This window comes from Octopus bimaculoides, chromosome 13, assembly GCF_046866305.1.
Source record: "Octopus bimaculoides isolate indiv1 chromosome 13, ASM4686630v1, whole genome shotgun sequence".
NCBI classification, from domain to species: domain Eukaryota; kingdom Metazoa; phylum Mollusca; class Cephalopoda; order Octopoda; family Octopodidae; genus Octopus; species Octopus bimaculoides.
The window spans coordinates 47,069,543-47,090,903 of NC_142940.1; the positions used below are offsets into that span (position 1 = coordinate 47,069,543).

Consider the following 21,361-nt stretch of genomic DNA (forward strand, 5'->3'; position numbering starts at 1 on the left):
AATAGCAGCTAAAGTGCTAAGACTCCAACAGATAGCAATACTTGTAACTCACAAAGGCAAACCAAGAAGAAAAAACAACGAAACTAACCAGTCTTAGTTAATCATAGACGCGTTCCTGGATTAGAATGGTAAAAACTTTCATTTCCGTCATCAGTATGATATTCTAGTTTGCTGGTCTGAAGGTGCAGGCAATTATGTATATTACCAGCACCTCCGAACCTACAATAGGCCCGTCAGTCCATCATCTCTCCCCAAGAATTACCATGTGCGTCAACAAGTTATACCGCAGAAAATCTACGGTTTACTATCCGGGAGTGAATAATTATTACAAATAAAAGGGTAAAGGAATATTAATTTATTCATAAATTAATAATTAATAATTTTTACCAAGCTATCTGTTGGAGTCTTAGCACTTTAGCTGCTATTTCTGAACTTCGGTATGTGGTGAAGCAACTGTTGCTGATCCCTTAATTATGTTTGTAAATTTATAAGAACTTTTAAATAAGTTTTTCACCGATAATGGTGTTTACATACCGAAGTGCTTGGTAAAAATTATTAATTATTAATTTATTAATAAATTGATATTCCTTTACCCTTTTATTTGTAATATATATATATATATATATATATATATATATATTTTCTCCGTGTTTTTCTCCTTGTCTCCGTATTCTTTCTGTTGAAGAACGTAGCTCGAAACGTCAAAGACTTTCCGTATTCCCGAGCGTCATACTAATACATCCTTTTGTTATTTACACCACCTGTCCTCGTCTGTTGTTGTTTTTTTCGTATATTCTCCCATATATATATATATATATATATATATATATATATATATATAGACTGTCCTCATTTAACGACCGAGTTACGTTCCAACAGCCCCGTCGTTAAGCAAATTCGTCATTAAACGAAAATTCATAGGGTACGTATTTTTTTTTATAAAGGTATACTGTACTGTACATTCATATAAAAACAGAATACCGTACTGTATAAAATATATGCAATACAGGGCCAAGAATAACCAACATAAATTGTTAAAAAATGAATAAATGTATATATAAAAACACTTGAGTTATTTTTCTTTTTTATATATACACATATATATATATGTATATATATATATATATATATATATATATATATATATATATATATATATATATATATATATATATATATATATATATATATGTACATGTATATGTATTTGTATGTATGTATGTATGTGCATGCGTGTGTTTACGTATGTATATATGTATGTATATGTATATGCGAATCTGTTTTTTTGATTAGGTAATAGGCGTAGATGTATAGCTATGTGTATGTGCATGAATCTATTTCTATTTATACATGTGTGTATATGTAGATGGATACATATGTGTATATGGGGACACGCACACATGTGTATATTTGTATATGCGTGGGTACGTATGTGCATATGTATAAATGTGGACGTATGAGTGTGTATATATATATATATATATATATATATATATGTGTGTGTGTGTATGTATATATACATATGTATATACAAGTACACATATGTATGTATATGTATATACATATATATGTATATGTGTGTGTGTATCAGTATGCATGTATATATGTGTGTGTTTGTGTATGTGTATTTATGTATGCATGTACGCTCTCACACATTGATTGGTATGTGTTGTCCAACCCACTATCCGGGAGCGTCCAATTCTCTAACGGTTTTTTTCAAATGAATCAAGTCATAACCTTATCCATCTATTGTTTTCATAATCGGTCATAATGTCTTACGTTTAAGATGATTCCCATGCTTTCCCTGATGAGAAGGTTACAATTTTAATATTAAAGATCCCTATGGATCACACAGGTTGTAATCCTTTGAAACATATGTAGGAATAAAGTATGCAATTATAACATGCGTTTTCTCCAATCCTTAAATTCTTATATATATATTTATTTATTTTTTTTTTTTTATTTATGTGTTTCAGCCAAGTGGCTGCGGTCATGCTGGTGCACCACCGTGATTTTCACGTTCCTTGCATGGCTCTTCTCCCCCACCTGACATGGTCCAATCAAGAGTTTTGATGGCACATCTGGTGTATAAGAGAATTTGACACAGCTGCCCTAAACTGCGTTTCATTACGAGCCATTGGTTCGTCTGGTATCGTGGAGAGGAAAGCGTCAAGTTTTGTCTTGAAGACCTCCGCATCCATGTCTTGCATGTCTCTCAAATGTTTTGGCAGGGCATTGAAGAGCTGAGGTCCTCTGAAACCGAGGCTGCTGCAGTATCTCGTTCTTATGTGAGATGCAGTGGACGGTACCTTTGGCACCATGCAGTGGCGACCCGTGCGGGCATTCCTGTAGTACTTGATACCAAAGTTTGGCACCAGTCCTTCCAGTATTTTCCATATGTATATTATTACATATCTCTCCCGCCTGCGCTCCAGGGAGTAGAGACCTAGTGCCTTCAGTCGCTCCCTGTAGTTCATCTGTTGGACTGTGGCGATCTTTTTTGTATAGTGCCGCTGAATTGCCTCGAGTTCTGCTGTCCGCTTAACACTGTGTGGTGACCACAACTGAGAGCAATAGTCTAGGCGGCTCAGAACAACTGTCTTCCATAGAATCAACATGACTTTTTGATCCCTTGTACGGAAAGTCCTCAGTATCCACCCCGCCAGTTGTCTGCACCTTGCTGTCAACTTGACAATGTGCATGTGAAATGATGCATCACTACACATGTTGATGCCCAGATCTCTCACTGTTTGTGGTTCTGGGATTGCAGTACCTCCAGGCCCTGTGTATGCCAGTTGGGAGGTACTTGTGGTCTTGTAGCGCAGTACTTGAAATTTTTTTGCATTGAACTGCATATTATTTTGCTCTGCCCACTCATATATTGCATTTAGGTCATTCTGCAGGCTTACAATATCATCAGGATTCTTTATTGCCGGAGATATCTTTGTGTCATCAGCATAGCTAGTGACAGTGGCTCTCCGAGTGACCGTGGGCATGTCCAGAAGGGCCACTATGAACAGTAGTGGCCCCAGAACAGTGATATACTAGCAGACACTCGCTTCTAGTATAGTGGTTGAGAAGCATTATTGTATACATTGATTTTATCGTGTGTCTTCTAGTGTGCGTGTTTGTACATGTTATATTTAACTGATATGTTATATGTATGTGTGTATGTACGTATGTATGCCTGCATGAATGTATGTTTCTCCGTATGTATGTAATTATGTATGTATGTATGTATGTATGTATGTGCACTGCAGCTCTCATTTTGCGCACTGTCTAAAAACGGGTTTCTAAGTATTTTGTGCAAATGAGTTCTTGCGTGTAAGTCTGTGAAGTTGTTTATTGATGAAAAACCAGTAAACCTGTATATAATAATATCATACCTCATCAAGGCAACCAATCAGGTTTTAATAATGATAGAACTGGTAACAGCATAAACTATACCGTTAACGGTTACTACCTACATTCAATCGCTTTATCTCCAGAATAGAACACAGTCTTTACTTGTCACAACCAAACCTGTTTGATTTTTCTTCGAACTAAGTGCATCGAAAATGGACGGAATTTTGCCTCGATACATATTTGTTGGTAAAGTGATATTCCTTTTTTTTTTTCCTTTTATATTACACATATAAATAATTAATTAATGTAGTCATTTATTTGTTTATTCATTATAATCTGTTTTTATCGCAAAGCCTTAGAAGTTTTGCGATTATAGAACAAAACGTTAAGAATACAAATAGGTTTTGGGAGTGCGAACGGTTTGAAAATACATCTTATACATCAGAAGAGAAATTTTTCAACGGAGTATGCGTTGTCAAACGTATACTGTTAGAAGCAGCATAGACGACATGTCAAAAGGTTTTTGAAAAAGAATTTATTACAGATATATGAAATATTCCATTATTTTATCACCATATTTTCCTTTGTCCCTCCCCCATAACTTCCAATAGAGCGTTTGATGTATACAATATAGATAGATAGATAGATAGATAGATAGATAGATAGATAGATAGATAGATAGATAGATAGATAGATAGATGCAAACAGAAAGAAAGCAAGAGATTTTGATAAAGGGGTAAAATGAATTATTCTCCTACAGCTACCATCTTTGTTGGCAAATTCGCTTTGATAAATAGATTTAATGATCCATGTTAGCTATTTACTAAGTATTGTAGATAGGATTTGATCCCCAAATTTTTGCTAATCATTCGTATGTTAATGTGAGTGATAAATCTCATGCCATTTGTAATATCGTACATACCTATGGTGTATCGCCGCGCTCCATCTGTGACCAATTCGTTTTAATTTTATCGATCATTGTACATTCAAGACTACATTATCCAGTAAGTTCTACCCATTTTTAAAGGCGCTTGAATGTGATTTGATGGACATTTAACTGATATTTACTGCAGATACCAAGGAACACTTAGAGGAGTTGTCATTGAATTCGTTATGTCGTTATTACGAGGAGGAGAAGTAAGCTTAAGGAATCATTCAGATGATTACTTAAGTACATGAACTTATACAATCAGGGTTAATTCATTCAAATTTCAACAGAATGACCTCAGACGTACATAAACCACCACAGACTTCTACACCTGCTAGAAATATCAGCTAAATCCCCTTAATTACAATATGTACTGTCTTAAAGAGGGAAGAAATGGTTTTATATATATATATATATATATATATATAGCCGCCTATGAGGAGGCGTATAAATCGATTAAAGTTGTTCATCATTTTTTTTCAGTCTGCGAAGAAATGGCTAAAAATTTGCCTTGTTTATAATTATACCATATATATATTAACCTGAAGAAAAGAACGAAAAGTCACAGAGAGAATGTCATTGGGCATTTGTCTATCTAAGAGATTGTTCTAAGGTTAAACAACTTCCAAAAGAATATGGGAGATGAGGTATTAAAGTTCTTCATAGTTCAAGCACCATCGTACAAGGAAGGGCTGCTGATGAATTGTGGGGAATTATTTAAATTGGGGGTGGAGAAATCCTTGCCGGCGGGCGCAGTTTACGCCCGCGAGCCCATTTTATTACGCCCGCAGGATAATATACTCGTATGAACAAAATATAGTAAATTTTTCAATTATTAAATTTATACGATACTAGTATGCCTATTTGCGACATAGGTCGCGTTTCTACTACAACTTAAAACGGTTAAAATGGCAATTGCCATTTGAATGGAAATTTTCTTTTCACTATAAAACAAATACTGCTAAGTTTGTACTACCCTCTTGAGACCAAACTACACTCTAACTGAAAGATATAGAATACCTCATAAGTAATATAAACATGCTAAATTCTGTGGCGGCGTGAATGAAGATGTTACGTGATAATTTAATGTGTTAAACTTATCTTTATTGATGTATATCGAATTATACATAGATATATACAAGATTTCCACAGATATAAGGGTTAGAACTTGTGATCCGCCTGCGGGCCTTTTTCTTTGGAAATTTTTGCCCGCCGCACTATAAAGTTTCCCTACCCCTGATTTAAATTACAGAAGTTCATAGTTAGTTGATGCATAAAATATCAATGTTTAATAAATAACATTCTAAAAAATAAATATAAAAGACATTTTTACTTGAAAATAAAATGGGTTAATAATTAGAGAAGCAATTTTAATTATTCTACTCATTTACTGATAGAAATCATGGTCGTTTTAGATATATTTTTTCTTTTCATGTCTGTGAAAAATATTCCCACAGTATTTTCTGTGCTTTCGTTTATTCACAATGATTTATCAAGTCTTTTGAAATGTGTTTTCTTTTTCTTCTTTTACATTTTTTTTCGTTGATTTTCGTTTAGTTCAAAGGTTTTATTGTTTCACGTTATTTACACGTTTTATAAAAAGCATCTAAATGACTGATACAGTGGAAGGTTTTGTCTAAATAACTAACATTACCGTGCAGTGAGTGTGTGAGAAATATTTAATTGTTAAAGAAGCTCTTTGTTTTTCTCAACTCTAAAAATAAGCATGTCAGAAAAATTTCTCAACGATTCGTAGTCATAATTCTGTACAAAAAAACTGAATAAGTTAGAACCAGTTTTCGTGGTAAAATAATTGCATCTTATTTATCATCGACAACTCTAAAATGGATGTGGACTGGAATATTTTTTAGAGCATCTATGAAGATCGTTCATTTTATTATGTGTTTCTGTCAGGCTGCGATTTTTGTTCATCATTCATGATTTGATTTTATAAGACTTTATTAGTCAAGTATTGGTGTCGATTTTATTCACAATCCACTCTCTCAGGCATGTTGAGTCTTGTAACCATGTTAGAAATCAATATTATGTTGTACGAGTCGGTGTGTTAGGTAATCCTTTCTATACTAGTTCTCCTCTCTGAATTAGTCATCAAAACGCTCCTCCCTTCTGTATTAATCATCCAGACACTATTACTCTCACGATAGCTAATTTGATATTCCTTTGTATTGCTGTTATTGATCACTTTACAAAGCAAATTGTTGTCCAGTCACACATCCACCGTCATGCAACACACCTGTGATTATCCTTTTACTGTGATATAGGGCTGTATTATCTATTTCCTTTCTGTTGTTTAATTAAACAGGATAGTTCCATTGTTACTTCTAGTAGGTCTAGCGATCAAGTTAGGCGTTTCCATTAAGCTGTTTCAATTCTGTAATTTGAGGCTTTCATAGATTTCGTATCAGTTTAATACTACCAGCCAATTTAATCAATCTTTGACATTTCTCGGAATGAGAATAGCGACAGCTAACATCACTTTCTCCATTCTTATAGGTACATGTCATATAGAACTTCTCGATTCCTTTATTAGACATTAAGCTACATCCAGCAATGGCTTTCCGGTTCGTGGTTTCTGAAGTTTTGAAAAGTATCAAGCTACCCTTATTCACCACAGCTCTTAATTTCGTTAAGGGCTGGTAGTACCTGTCAAGATCCCCATTCTATGTCAAGTAGTAGAAGTTATTTCTGTGCAATACAACAATGAGAACATAGACTAAGGTACACAACCCTGGCCCTTAGACATGTGTGCTACAGCTCTAAATGTCTCTGGACATGCCCGAAGTCACCTGCACCAGACCTACACACCAGACCTACACATCCCCAGATAACAGTGAAATATCCTATCTTTAAAATTGCTTGTTTGTTCTAGTAAATAAATGTATGGAGGTGGGTAAATGTTTGTGGGTACAATTCCTGATTACAGATTGTTTCTGCCTTTCAGTTCAACAATTTTTGTTATTGATCAACTTGGTGGTCTAGTAGAAGATATTTATTCAACGTGGTGCTGCGCAATGGAATCCACCCTAAACCCAAGTTATTGCAAATATTGCCACACATATACTGTATAATATTGCAATGTTGTGTAAATGTTAAGACTTTGAAAACGCAATAAAAAAATTGTTGGCCAAGCATATACACATATAAGCTCACTCAAAAAAGACACACGTTACACAATTAAACGCATTTATAACTAATTATTTAAATAACTCCTTATCCATTCTATATTTCAGTTACTATTTTTCTGTGGATACCATTGAGCAATGGTTGTATGAATACAGCTGTCGGTGAATTTATGAATTGTACAATGAAATTAAATATCCCAATGGCAGCATCACCAGATAAATCCTCGTTAAAACAGCAAATGGATGTGATATGCAAGTAATTAGACATTTTATTAAATACTTATTATTCAATTAATTGTTCACTGCCTTATAATTCAGTCAGAATAAGTTACACAATGAAATAAGATTGATATGAGGATAACTAGAATTGTAAAACGTCTGACATTTGTTTTCTTCTTAATAATAAATATGCAAAACAATATATTTGTTTCAAATTTTGGCCAGCAATTTCCGGGAAGGAGAGAAGTTGTTTACATCGATCCTCGTGTTCGACTGGTACTTATTTTATCGACCTGGAGAGGACGAAAGGCAAATTCTACTCCAGCGAAATTTGAACTAAGAAGGATAAGTCGGAAGAAATACTGCTAAACATTCAATTTAATTTATCAAAATTAAATTAAATGTCACAATATAAATATATAACTATATAATTTAGAGAATAAAATCACAATTATTTAATTCATCCATGAAACTATTTTAATATTTATTACTTTGTACGTTTTTTTGATTTTTATTATAGATTTATATATATATATATATATATATTGGTATATAAGTATATATATTGGTATAGAAGCGTTAGCACGCCGGGCGAAATGCTTAGCGGTGTTTCGTCTGTCTCCTTTGTTGCTTGCGCATCGCACATGTGTTCGTGGTGAAAGTTGCTGTTTCTTGGTGTTGATATTGCTAATGGCTGCTGTTTCTAATAGCTTCTGTTTCTTGTTGAATTGTTGAATTTCGTAACTATTGGAGTTTTCGTTTGAAAGCACTAGGTGCTTGAGGAGGGCACGCGTTGCTCATTTCTCCGTTGGGGGTAGGAATGTCGTCAAACGGGGGAGGGAGGTTACCGTTGGAGCGGAAGTATTTGTTTCCCCTGTTGAAGCGAGGAATTGCATGTTGTCTGGCGGGGAGCCAGCTGCGAGCGGGGAAATGGTGGATTCCCCCGAAGATGGAATTTTTTATTCCCCCGTTGCAGGAAGAAGTAGCAGGGTGTATAAGTTATTTGGGAGGAATTCCCGAGTTTGCCAAGGAACGGGGGCATTGTGTCCAAAAGAGTGATTGATGCACCTAGTATCCAGGCTGAACAACCAAAAGAGGAAAAGGAGGGTTTTGCGTTGGCGACGGGGGGTGGAAACCGGCTGCTTTCGACGAGTGGGTGTGGTTTCATGAAGTGCAGTGGGGTGGTGCAGATGAATTGAGAGGGTTACAGAGGGGAGGATGGAGAGGTACCTGAGGCCGGTCTGGAGCAACGTGGTTTGTCTGACGTGAAGCAGGAGGTTTGATGCGATGGAGGTGGGGTTTACCAGCAGAGAAGTTGCAGGGGGACATTCGGTGGAAGCGCAGAAGGCGGGCGACGTGGCGCTCATGCCCACTTATATGGGGATGGGAGCGTCCAGAATTAGAATCACAAGGATCCCACCGGAGGTGAATCCTATGTGGTTGGTGGCGGCAGTCCTAATCAAACAGGAAGAGAAAATTACTCTCCTCCAGGCTGCCGCTACCGGGGGCGCTGACTGAACTGGTCAAACGGTTGGTCTCCTTATCCAGGCTGACCCTAAAGTAGTTGAAACAATTCCCGGGACAATTGAGATGGGGGTGGAGACTCTCATGGTGTTTGTTGAGGGCCAAAAACCCCGATGTTTTTTGTGCGTCCAATTAGGCCACATTCGAAGGAACTGCAAGGAAAATGAGGAAGGGGAGAAGGAAAATGAGGAAGGGGAGAAGGAAGAAAAGGAGGAAGAAGAGGAAAAAGATGAGAAGAAAACAACAAACAAAAAGGAAAATACAATCAGCAATTCAACCGAGAGAGGCGACTACTACAGAACAACGACCAAAAAAGACTGCCAGAAAAGAAAAAGAGGAAAAAGGCATAATAGCCGTATACAGTAAAGATACTGAGCTAATGAGAGACATTCAATTGATTAAGACTGCAAAAAAAAATAAATAACCTTTCTGAGAAATTTAACAACTATGACGTGTATGAAGTCTCAAATAAGACTCATAAAATTTTACCAAACAAATACCGTAAGACAGTATCATCTATGAAATTGGACTTTAATAAGTCTATATTTCATGGAATACCAGCCCCGATCCCTCGAGAAAAGAAAAAGGTGGACACCCCTCTCCACTCCACCTGATAATTCTGTGTCGGTAATGAGACGGGATTTTAACAAATCTATTTCCCAAGACCTGCCATCTCCGACCTTGTATCAAGAAAAAGTGGAGGGTCCTTCTCCACCGGACAGCCCTGATTAACAGGTAAATCATGTCTATTCACATTGGTTGTATAAATGTTCGTGGCCTGATGCCTAGCTGGAAGCAAGTACGCTTCCTAAATGACATCAGGTCAAGAAAATTGGATGTGATTGTTGCAACGGAAACCCGAGTAAAGGGGCGAAGAGATCTGTCCCCCCCCCCCCCGCCTCCTGAATGGCTATGAGAAATACGTTTCTCCGAGTCGGGCGGGAGGGGGTGTTGTCCTACTAAAATGAAACCGGGTAGCCGAGAAAAAGTTGGGTTTTTTTTCTGATCCAGAAGGCAGGCTGGTCGTTCTCGACATGACATTCAGTTGTGGCAAGATAATCAGGCTAGTCGCTATTTATGCACCCAACATTATGGGCCCACAAAGTGAATATTTTCGTAACCTGGGCAAGTTCATGGCCACGTCACATTCGCTAGTATTGTTAGGAGACTTTAACACAATATGTGAGGCACACACAAATTGTGTTAGCTCGAACATGAACAGAAAATGTAACCCAGGCTTACGGGATCTGCTAAGTCATTTTCAGCTAGCAGATCCATATAGGTTGGAACACCCGAACACTCTACAGTGGACGTGGTTAAATAGTGACGTGTCTTCCAGAACATATCTAGATAGGATTTTAATTAGAGAAACAGATAAGTCCATAGCTAAGCGTCCACAGTTTTTTCTAGTCATCTATAGTGACCACAAGATGGTTACCTGTAAACTGACAATAGATAAGTTACATAGTCAGTGATCTGGCTACTGGAAACTTAATACACCCCTTTTGGCGATTGAGGAATACAGAAAGCGGATCAAGATATTAATACATAGGGCATTGACAGGTACCATCATTAATAACAAATGGTGGTACACCCTAAAAAGAGCCATCAAATATGAGTCTATTAGGTTTAGCGTAAGTTTAGCTAAGGGACGTAGAATAGGAGATGGTTTAGTTAAGGAACTAGAAGAAGCCTGAAGGACTGGTAATGCGAACCAAGTGAAGGTAAAAAGACTGGAGTTAAACCAGTATCTTGAAGCCCAACACATGGGAAGTATTGCCAGAGCTAAGTTACGTGCGATGGGAAGTGAAGGAATCAAGGCCGCTGGATGGGCCCGAGTGGGGGAAGCTCGGCAAGGAAATAGTTCCACGATACGGTCTTTGACGAATCATAATGGCGTCTTGGTAAACGAACCCGAGAAAATGTGTGAGGCCCTTCGAGAATACTTCGCCCAATTGTTGGGGGGTTACGGCGGTCCTGGTGGTGAGAGAGCCCTCGAGAACATTCTTGTCGGGTTGCCGTGTCTCCCGGGGTCGGATGCGGAGTCTTGCGAAGGGCCAATCACGCCTGTGGGGGTGATAGAGGCTTTAGCCGACTGTAAAGCGGGTAAGTCGCCGGGACTTGATGGTATTCCGTATGAGCTGTATAAATGTATGCCAGACTTGTTCGGGCATCAACTGCGTGACGTCTACGCGAACTGGCAACAGAATGGGTTTATCCCCAGATTTGTGCGCCGGTGAGTAGTGACATTGGTCAGAAAGGACCCGGACAAGGGGGACGTTATAGAGAATTTCAGGCCCATCACTCTGTTAAACGCAGAAGTGAAGATTTTGGCCAAGGTCTTAGTGAAAAGGTTGGCGCGTGTCGCAAATGGTATAGTCGGGGAGGCACAGACACATGCCATCCCAGGCAGAACCATTCAGGATACCCGCCATCTTATTCGCTATACCATAGAGAGGGTTGGTAATAAATCCGGCAAATGTGGGGCATTGGTATATTTGGACCAGTCTAAAGCTTTTGATAGGGTTGACCATCGATACCTGGCGACTGTGCTTGCGCGGTTCAGCCTGGGCCTTGGCTTCCTCAGGTGGTTTATCGCTTTGTACCACAACATCGACTCGATAGTTCGGGTGAACGGTTTCTTTTCGAAGCCGTTCTGCATCAGACGCTCGGTTCGTCAAGGATGTCCGCTCTCACCACTTTTTTATGTGGTGGCTCTGGAGCCCCTACTACGATGGTTGAGTGGCATCTCGAGAGAACCAGGTCTAGAGAAATTTGTTACGGCTTACGCGGATGATATCACTATCAGCGTAACCTCAGTAGCACGCCTACGTGAAGTGGGTAAGACTATTGAGGCTTACGAGGAGGTAGTAGGAGCTATTCCGGCGCTCGGGCAACGCCAGCGGTGGGGGTTCCACACGGATTTTATATAGTGGGTTGGTAGAGTTTGAATGTGACGATTGCCTAAGGGTGACTCTAGGTCTCGGGTTTATTCAACTGGACAGCCTGTTTCACCGTACATTCGGGTTGAGAACGTTGGACAACTTCCAAAAGTCCTTAACCTGGCAATGCTACAGAGGTGCCTTGCCCGTTTGGGATAAGCTCGCAAAACATGGTAAGCGTCTGTCGCCGACCTGTCCAAGATGCGAGGGAGACAGGGAAACCGTCCCTCACGCTATTGTTCAGTGTCCGGAGATATCTGAAATGTGTGCTTATGCTGAACACCTTGTTGTCCGGCGAAGGAAGACTACAGCTGTCAACTGAATCAATTATAAAAATTGACCCACCGGGAGTTTTAACAAACGAAGGTAAGAATTGTTTTCTCACGGTTGTAGCAATAGCGAAAGAGACAGTATGGAAGACTAGGATAAAAGGAATTAAGACAGGCAACTTTATCTCTGGCCACAATTTACGATCATTTTTTTTTTTTACTTTTCATTTGAAACTGAAGGTGTGGCTGGAGAAGAGATGTCTGTCGGAGTGTACGTTCCAAAAGAGATGGAAGCATGTTGCACGAGTGTTGTGCGTGAAAGGAACCGTGTAAATAGACGAAAAAAAACCCAAAAAAGGTACCAGCGATAGATCAGGGCTTGAGGGGTCGGGGCGTAGCCTGATCATCGCTTTATTTGTATTGTCCCTGTATTGTTAATTTCATTCGATTTTTTTTAAAGATTTTTTATTTAATTTATAAAAGTCGTACTTTATGTAAAATCATACCGATTTACTGATCCCATCAGTTGTTCTGTCCATTTCTATGTTTAGCCCCCAGTGGGCAATGAAGAAATTGGTATTTCGTCTGCCGTTACGTTCTGAGTTCAAATTCCACTGAGGTCGACTTTGCCTTTCATCCTTTCGGGATCGATAAATTAAGTACCAGTTACGCACTTGGGTCGACGTAATCGACTTAATCCCTTTGTCTGTCCTTGTTTGTCCCCTCTATGTTTAGCCCCCTGTGGGCAATAAAGAAATAAGAAATGTAGAAAAAGAAGTTAGAAATGTATTGGGATTCGTTTAGATCTTTTATTTAAAATTTTTTTAGACATATCCTGTTTCACAGATTGCTTTGATTTTCAAAAGTTGAGATGGTTATGCTGTTAACTGTCATGCTTCTGATTGGAGTTTAAAAATTGTCTTGTTTTTATTAAGAGAACCTGGTTCAAATTAGTATATGTTTGGGGTTCGTTTTGATTGGCCGTAGATCACGAGAATAGGTTTAGAAATTTTAGTAAATTTCCCGCTACATCCGTTATTTAATGACATCTGACAATATGCTGTGGCGCGTAAGTTAAAACTGTTACGGTTGAGTGAACATGTCCAGTACCTGCCTAGATATATGCAAACAATAACTATTCAACCACTGCGCTCCATAGAAACAACTCTTGACCACTTTACCCCTTGACAGATTAAATTTAGAGAGCTCAGATTGGAAATTGCACAACACATGTTCACTCAGCCGTGTCAGACTTAATTTTCGGCGCAAAAAATATAACCACATGATATTAACGCATGAACGTAGCAAAGAACCTACCAGCAATTACTGAGGCTAATCACGTGATCTTCCACTACATTTGACCGTTAAAACTCAGACAGCTTTCATTGTTTGGGATTGGCACTAGATGTGCTCACTCAACCATGACAACTTTAACTTACGGCACCAAAGATATTATCCCCTGACATTAAAGAACGCACGTAGCGAGGAAACTATAAGCATTTCTAAATTTAATCATATGATCAAAATCAGTCGATCAAAACGCATCGAAAAGAGATACTAATTTGAGCAATGTTCTCTATAAAAACAAGTCAATTTTTAAACCCCAGTCAGAAGCAATACAGTTGCAGCATACCTCCACGTCTTTCTATCTCAACCTTTGAAAATCAGAAATCTGTGAAATCGGTTGAGTTTTAAAAATTTACACACAAAAACCATAGTAATGTTCATTAGGATAACTGATGATAGTAACGCAAATATATTTTATGTTCGACTGTGAATGTCTTACATCTTAGTCTTGTTATTCTGGGTTGGCCTTCATTCTTGTAATGTGGAAAGCGTTTTATGGGGATAGCTTACTTTCGTAGTGTTTGTTTTTCTCCATAAGTCATCTAATTAAGCTTGAACAAGCCTGAGACATTGGAGTCTAGTTTACGGGAAGTTCAGTGGCATATAGTTTACTGTTTCTTTATTGGTAGGGTCAAATAAGGTATTCCATCCGGTGAGAGATAAATATCATTTGACATACACGGAATTTAAGAAAACTATTGGTAGCTCATTTTAAAATTCTGTGTATATTAAATCACACACACACACATATACATATACATACATGTGTGCATGTGTGTGTGTGTGTACATCTATCTTCTAAATTTATTTCTTTTTCTAGGATGGAATCAGAAAAGAAAAAGAAATTCCATTCTTGCTTTGACAACTTTAAAAAATGTGAACAAATTAAGACAATATCAGAAAGTGTGGGGATAAATATCTTGAAGACGATGGAGTCCACCGAGAAGCTGTGTAAACACGAACAAGGTAAGATTTAGTTTTCTTATTAAAGCCTTTTTCTTGTCATTGTTGGTGAAATAATATGGACACAACCATCTGAGTTTATGTTACCCTCACACTCCATCAGCTCTGATCGACCATTGCTCCAAATTGCTCCCCAGAGCAGCACAGAACAGTCACCGTGTTTCATTGTTCGCTACAATCTTTTCATGTCAAATTCTTGATCACAGTCTCCAGAACCACGCTCGACCACTGTCAGAAAATACAGCAAATCTGAACTCATCAGAAAATATGACAGTGTCCCAAAATGCTAGTGTCCTCTCCATCATTTCAATGACCCAAATTTTCCTCCGCTTGATATTGGCTGGAAGATGAAGAGGCTTCCTTCTTGCTGTTTTGCCATAATAACCAAGTTTGTGAAGTTACCTGACAGCTTTTCTGAGACTGACAGCAACTTATTCTGCTTTGTCAGAGGCCTTGCAACGAGGATTATCTTCTACACTTGTTTTAACTAAGTGAAGGATCCTGTCAAAGGGACCTTATGGACTTGGGTGAGGTGAGGTGAATTTTATGCTGAATACGTCCACCTTCCGATCGACCCACGATACAGCCTCTTTGAAATTCGGATGGTTCCAAGGCTTCTTTTGTACGTGGCTTGATTAAACTGTCACATATAGAACCTGAAACATAAAACAGAAAATGTCAATTAATAAAGAATATAAACCTGTTCAAGTTAAAATAAGCATTAAACGAGTATCTGTTTACTTCTGTCATGTCTGTGTATATATATATATATATATATATATATATATATATATATATATATATTGGCGATATGAGGGCGGGCGTTGTCGTGCAGCAGAACTCCATGTTGCCGATTAGGTCTTTTCTCTTGAATAGCCGTGTTGTGTCGTTCCATCTGTTGAATATAGAATTCCGCATTGACCATTTGGTTCCGTTCAAGCAATTCGTAATGGATAATTCCTTCCCAGTCCATACGCACAACACCGTTTTACGCAGATGAAAGTCTTATTTCACGCGCGGTGTCGCTCGTTTACCGGGTCTAAGCCATTCCTTACACTGCTTCATATTGATGTACAGGCACTATTTTTCGTCACCAGTAACGATTCAGTAAAGAAATTGTTGCTTGTGTCCATGAACTGAGCGGTGACGAGCAAGCAAGCCAGCGGAGATTGTGGCTCGTTGATTTTTGTTGTTGTCACTTAAAGCATGCGGAAACCATGTTCCATACTTCTGAACCTTTCCCATCGAGTGAATATGCTTCTCTATAGCAGTATGGGAGCATTCCATCTTCTCTGCCAGTTCCCTTGTCGTTTGACGAGAGTTTTCGTGCAAAAGTTGGTTTAATCGCTCTTCATCGAACTCAACTGGACGGCCAGAACGAGGTGCGTCTTTGAGGTCAAAATTTCCATTTTTGAACTTGGCATGCCAATCACGAGCGGTTCTTTCAGCTATGGCACCCTCTCCATACACAGCACAAATGTCGCAAGCAGCTTTTGCGGCCTTAGAACCTTGATTAAAAGCAAAAAGAAGGAGGTGTCGAAAATGCTCGTTTTTCTTAACTTGACATTCCATTTTAATGATTTGAAAATAAACAAAAATTAACTAAAATTAATTAGATAAAAAACAAAATAGATTCCAGAATGATTCAAAAATAGAATTCTCGAAAAAAATAGATTCAAAACTTTAAAAACGCAATAAATTCCAAAATTTAAAAAAAAAAACGCGGGAACTTAGTTGCCAACCCGATACGTACATAAATCAAGCGTGACAGGTTTTTCGGAGTGTGTCTTCATTTATAATTTTCAGATGAGTCGCTTCTTTGTGTCTTCTCAGCACAGCAACACAAAGGAAATTAGTATTATGCTTGTTCTATCAAAGGTTGTCCTACTCAGAGATTGTGGCTCTGATTTTCTGTTCTATATACACAGGCACGCAGGAAGTAAATAGACACCTTTAATTTTCAAATTTTTTTTATCTAAGCGTCTTAATGTTTTCAGCGGTACAGAATTTCCAATGTCATTATTCTTTTTCATTCTAGGTGCCATTATATTAAACATTTGCAAAGAGTAACCATGCCACGTACAAAAAATTCAGCAGAACTGTCAGATTTTGAGAGTAATGGTGACCGTTTCCAACTTTAAAAAAAAAAAACCTAGTTAAATTATGCCTGTGTTGGAAATTTCCTATCAGGCGGTTCTAACCTATCTAATACATCAACTCTCAACTTTGGTGTAGGCGAGGACTTGTAACGTATCCCTGATTGTTCTCTCTGTACATGGAAGACCTGATATATGTTCGTGTTAGCTGTAATACCATAAGTGATATTCCCCTTTGATATCTGTCAGATTAAGGAAAACATCTATAGATATAATTCTGAAAACAATTATTTCTCCGACAGACTGGCAAAGTCGAAGTTACAAACACTACTCCGCTCCTCACTTTTTTCTTCTATTTGTATAACAGAAACTCTTTCTAATTTGAAAAAGTATATTTCTTATATCTGAGAAATATTCACTGCATACACAGTACACAGATACACGCACACACAATAAACACAGACATACACACACACACACAAATGCACACATACGCAATCAAGCAAATTATGTATATAATTTGTATGTGCACACACATACGCATCCATATACTTCATTACATAAACAGACACATGATTTAAAGAAACTAAATAAAATGTTAATTTATTGCACATTTTCTTCAATCTATTTCAGTTATACTTGACGGTATGCCATGCTTAATGGGAAAGATAATGGAAATAATAGGAAATTCATCAACGGATACATTGGAGAAATTCAAGCAGCTCTACAGCAAAGGGTCAAGTTTATTTATAGACATGATGAATCAAAAAATGACAAGAGATGAGTACGACAGGAAATATTGTCCGTATGTAGAGAAAACTTATTTCAGTATTTAGACAATACACGAATGACAATTCGTAGATACAGGCTCAAAGGCAGCGAGTGGGCAGAAACGTTAGCACGCAGGGCGAAATGCTTAGCAGTATTTCGTCTGCTGTTACGTTCTGAGTTCAAATTCCGCCGAGGTCGACTTTGCCTTTCATCCTTTCGGGGTCGATAAATTAAGTACCAGTTACGCACTGGGGTCGATGTAATCGACTTAATCCCTATTCTGTCCTTCTTTGTCCCCTCTGTGTTTAGCCCCTTGTGGGCAATAAAGAAATAAGAAACGTTAGCACGCCGGACGAAATACTAGCAGTATTTCATCTGTCTTTACGTTCTGAGTTCAAATTTGTCTTTCATACTTTCGGGGTCGATAAATTAAGTACCAGTTGTGTGCTGGGATTGCTCTAAACGACTGGTCCTCCTCCCCCAAAATTTCAGGCCTTGTGCCTAGAGTAGAAAAGTATATAATTAGGCTCAAATCTTAACGTCCTTAGTTTAGATCTTACTAGAGTTGATTCTTATCTCTCCCGGTCGGTATAAACGATAACAACAATATGCCATAATATATACACCCACTTTCACAAAGTTTTAGCACAATGGTGAAAAGGGTTTTCAATATTCACTCCTTGGTAGATTCTAATATACGATGGACGTAGATGCGAATAATCAGTTCAGTCTGCGGATAAATGGCTAAACTATGCCCTGTTCATAATTATACTATATGTTACATATATATTATATCATACCTTGATACTATATGAACAGGCCGCTGGTATTTGTAGAGTTTTAAACGCCTTCTGTATGTAAATTAGGGACTCCTTCATAGAGTAACTGCTGCATTTGTTGGGTATATAAACAGTTTGGCTGCTTGTTTCTCTGAAGACTGTCAGAATGATGTAGACGCCACTGATGAGAACCAAATAAGGTTCGAAAATAGTTTAAGGTTGTTCCTCATTTTTTTCTGTCTTCGGGGAAATGGCTAAAATTTGTCCATATTGATATACACGTGATTACATGTGATTTATAAGAACTATATCCGCATACATATATACTTTGAGCATTAAAAGATAGTAACACAGTATATTCTATTGTCTGGCAAATAATTAGCACGGTGATAATAGATAGATAAAACCTTTGTCTGCAAGAAATCTACCAGATTTTCACTTCTAAATTTACTTTTATAAACACAAGATAGGAAGAGGCTCTAAGGTGTCCACACTTGAGAAAATATACGTTTAAACGATTTAAATACACACAATTATGCTGGTTACAATAATGAATATAATAATTAATGATATACAAATGAGCAAATATTCTGCTCAATACCACAGATTTGCTTGTCAGTTGTTTGACCATAACTAGTTGAGCATGTCCCTTAGTGGCTGACGATATGTGCATCTCTGATCATGAGCAGAAGTAGTGGCAGAACGCCATGTGCTGAGATTTAACCATGGGTGTTTCGTTCAACATCTTTAAACAGCCCCTATTCAGCGACCTCTTTTCAGCGGGATGGGCTACAGTATATATACAGTGAAGCTTTACTATACCATCGTATATTATCGACTGTTATTTCCAGTAAACATTAGTGCATTGCTGTACCACTATCCGATATTTATACTTTAACCCGATGGTGCTTTGTTTTACTGAGAAGCAACACTATTGTATTGCACTATTTAATAATTTTTATTATCTTGATCTTATGATATTTACTTTATATTATATTATACTTATTTATTGTGCTTTTAATTATTAATTTTCCTACATGTGACAGTGGATTTTCATCGATGAGTTCATGAACCTTGGTTCTTTTCCCTAAAACTATATATATATATATATATATATATATATATATATATATATATATACATATATATACATACACATAAATAAATGGATATAGATTGCTAAGCATATATGTAAGTATATATATATATATATATATATATATACATACATACATGTATATTATATATGTGAATGTATATATATACATATATGTGTATGTGTATATATATGTGTGTGTGTATATGTATATATACACATATATATATATGTGTAGGTATGTATATATATACATATATATGTGAATGTATAAACATATATATATACGTGTATGTATGTATGTACGTATGTATGTATGTATGTATGTATGTATGTATGTATGTATGCATGTATGTATGTGGGTTTGTGGTGTGCGGGTGGGGGCGTGGGTGTGTGTAAGATGTAAAAGGGATTTAAACATTCAGGCAGATGTCTATAAGAACTCAATGTTAAACGAATTTTATTAACGATAACAAACAATCAAATAGTAATAGATGTATGTAGAATAAACATCCAAGGTAAATTTTCATATATAACAAATAAACTCAATTATCGTTTTGAAGGATTTGAAGAAATTCGAACTATAAGACAATGAGAATAAGAATTAAGATATCACAACTTTAATTAATGATTACACTGTACACTACCGATGATTGTTTCTATTTTGCCACCTTTTGTGTTGGCACTCCGTCGCTTACGACGTCGAGGGTTCCAGTTGATCCGATCAACGGAACAGCCTGCTCGTGAAATTAACGTGCAAGTGACTGAGCACTCCACAGACACGTTGAGGTGCTAATGCAAGAATGGATGTCAAGATATCATTATGATCACGGAACATCGAACTTGTAGCCTCCAGTCTCGTCAAATTTTATTCCCAGAGATCACATTTGGAGTATTGTAGAAAGGTAGACAATTCGACATCTTCACAATACCACAGCTTCACTGAAAACGACCATTTAGGGCAGACAAATCAATTATTTTTTACTCGCATTAAAGCAAACATCGAAGCTGAAAATGGATTCATAAAAAATTCTTATCAGAAAGTTTATCGAAAAAATACACACAATTACGTTTTTGACAGACTCGTGTTGCTTTATTAATTTACCAAACGCCTTCAAATATTCCTCACAACCTGTATTTTCTAATGAATTTCACACGTTTTGTTGAATGTCTTATATCAAAGTTGTGATATATTTAATGAACTGACAACCGGAAGTGATATCTGTAGAATAAACTGAAAATTTTATGATTCTATTATAGAAACGCGTATTTTAACATTAAATATACATTGCTCTGTCTCTCGTTTCAAGTTGTACTTAATTACATATTGTTGTCGTTATTTTTTGTACCACTTCTAGTTTTGAAACACCTATGGAAACTAAAATGATACTTCAATATGTTATTTTTATATTTTCAGAATTTTGAAAGAAGGAATTGAGGATCTGAGCCTATTTAAGTGTGAAGAAAAGTTTAATAAAGTGGTTAAAGACTACGCCTATGATATAATGTCTGACAAATGTAGATCAATCAACAAAATTGATTCATCTGGTATAAAATCACTTCCAAATATCTCCCTCATTTCCTTGTTGTTTCTAATCTTACTTTTTGTTATTAGCTAAAGAAATCTCAATGACTTATTCAGCGATTAACCCCATTCCCACAAAGCTTCGTGCCTAAATCAGAAACCATTTTTTATTGTTATCATTATTAAAGTAACAATTACGTACTGAGTTCGATAAATTGCTTGCTTACCTTTTAAACAGACTTTGCATTTAATATTTCCGTAGATCCTTAACATACTAATCAATTACTAGATTTATATAATCACCTACAATCCTTTTTATTCTTACCCAGCCCATCGAAAGAACACTGTAATTCTTCTCCCCAAAAGAGATCCTGATTTGTTATAAGAAAATAAATGTCATAAATATTACAGTTA

The 21,361-nt window shown here is 37.1% G+C and overlaps 1 protein-coding gene across 1 annotated transcript; it reads left to right on the plus strand.

Moving 5' to 3' along the window:
- Positions 1-3,397: 3,397 nt before the first annotated feature.
- Positions 3,398-21,361, plus strand: LOC106869697 (uncharacterized). Its single transcript, XM_014915538.3, has 5 exons — positions 3,398-3,591; positions 7,525-7,672; positions 14,538-14,683; positions 17,410-17,581; positions 20,840-21,361. Exons 1-5 carry the CDS (start codon positions 3,558-3,560, stop codon positions 21,039-21,041), a joined length of 702 nt encoding a protein of 233 aa, XP_014771024.1. The 5' UTR covers positions 3,398-3,557; the 3' UTR covers positions 21,042-21,361.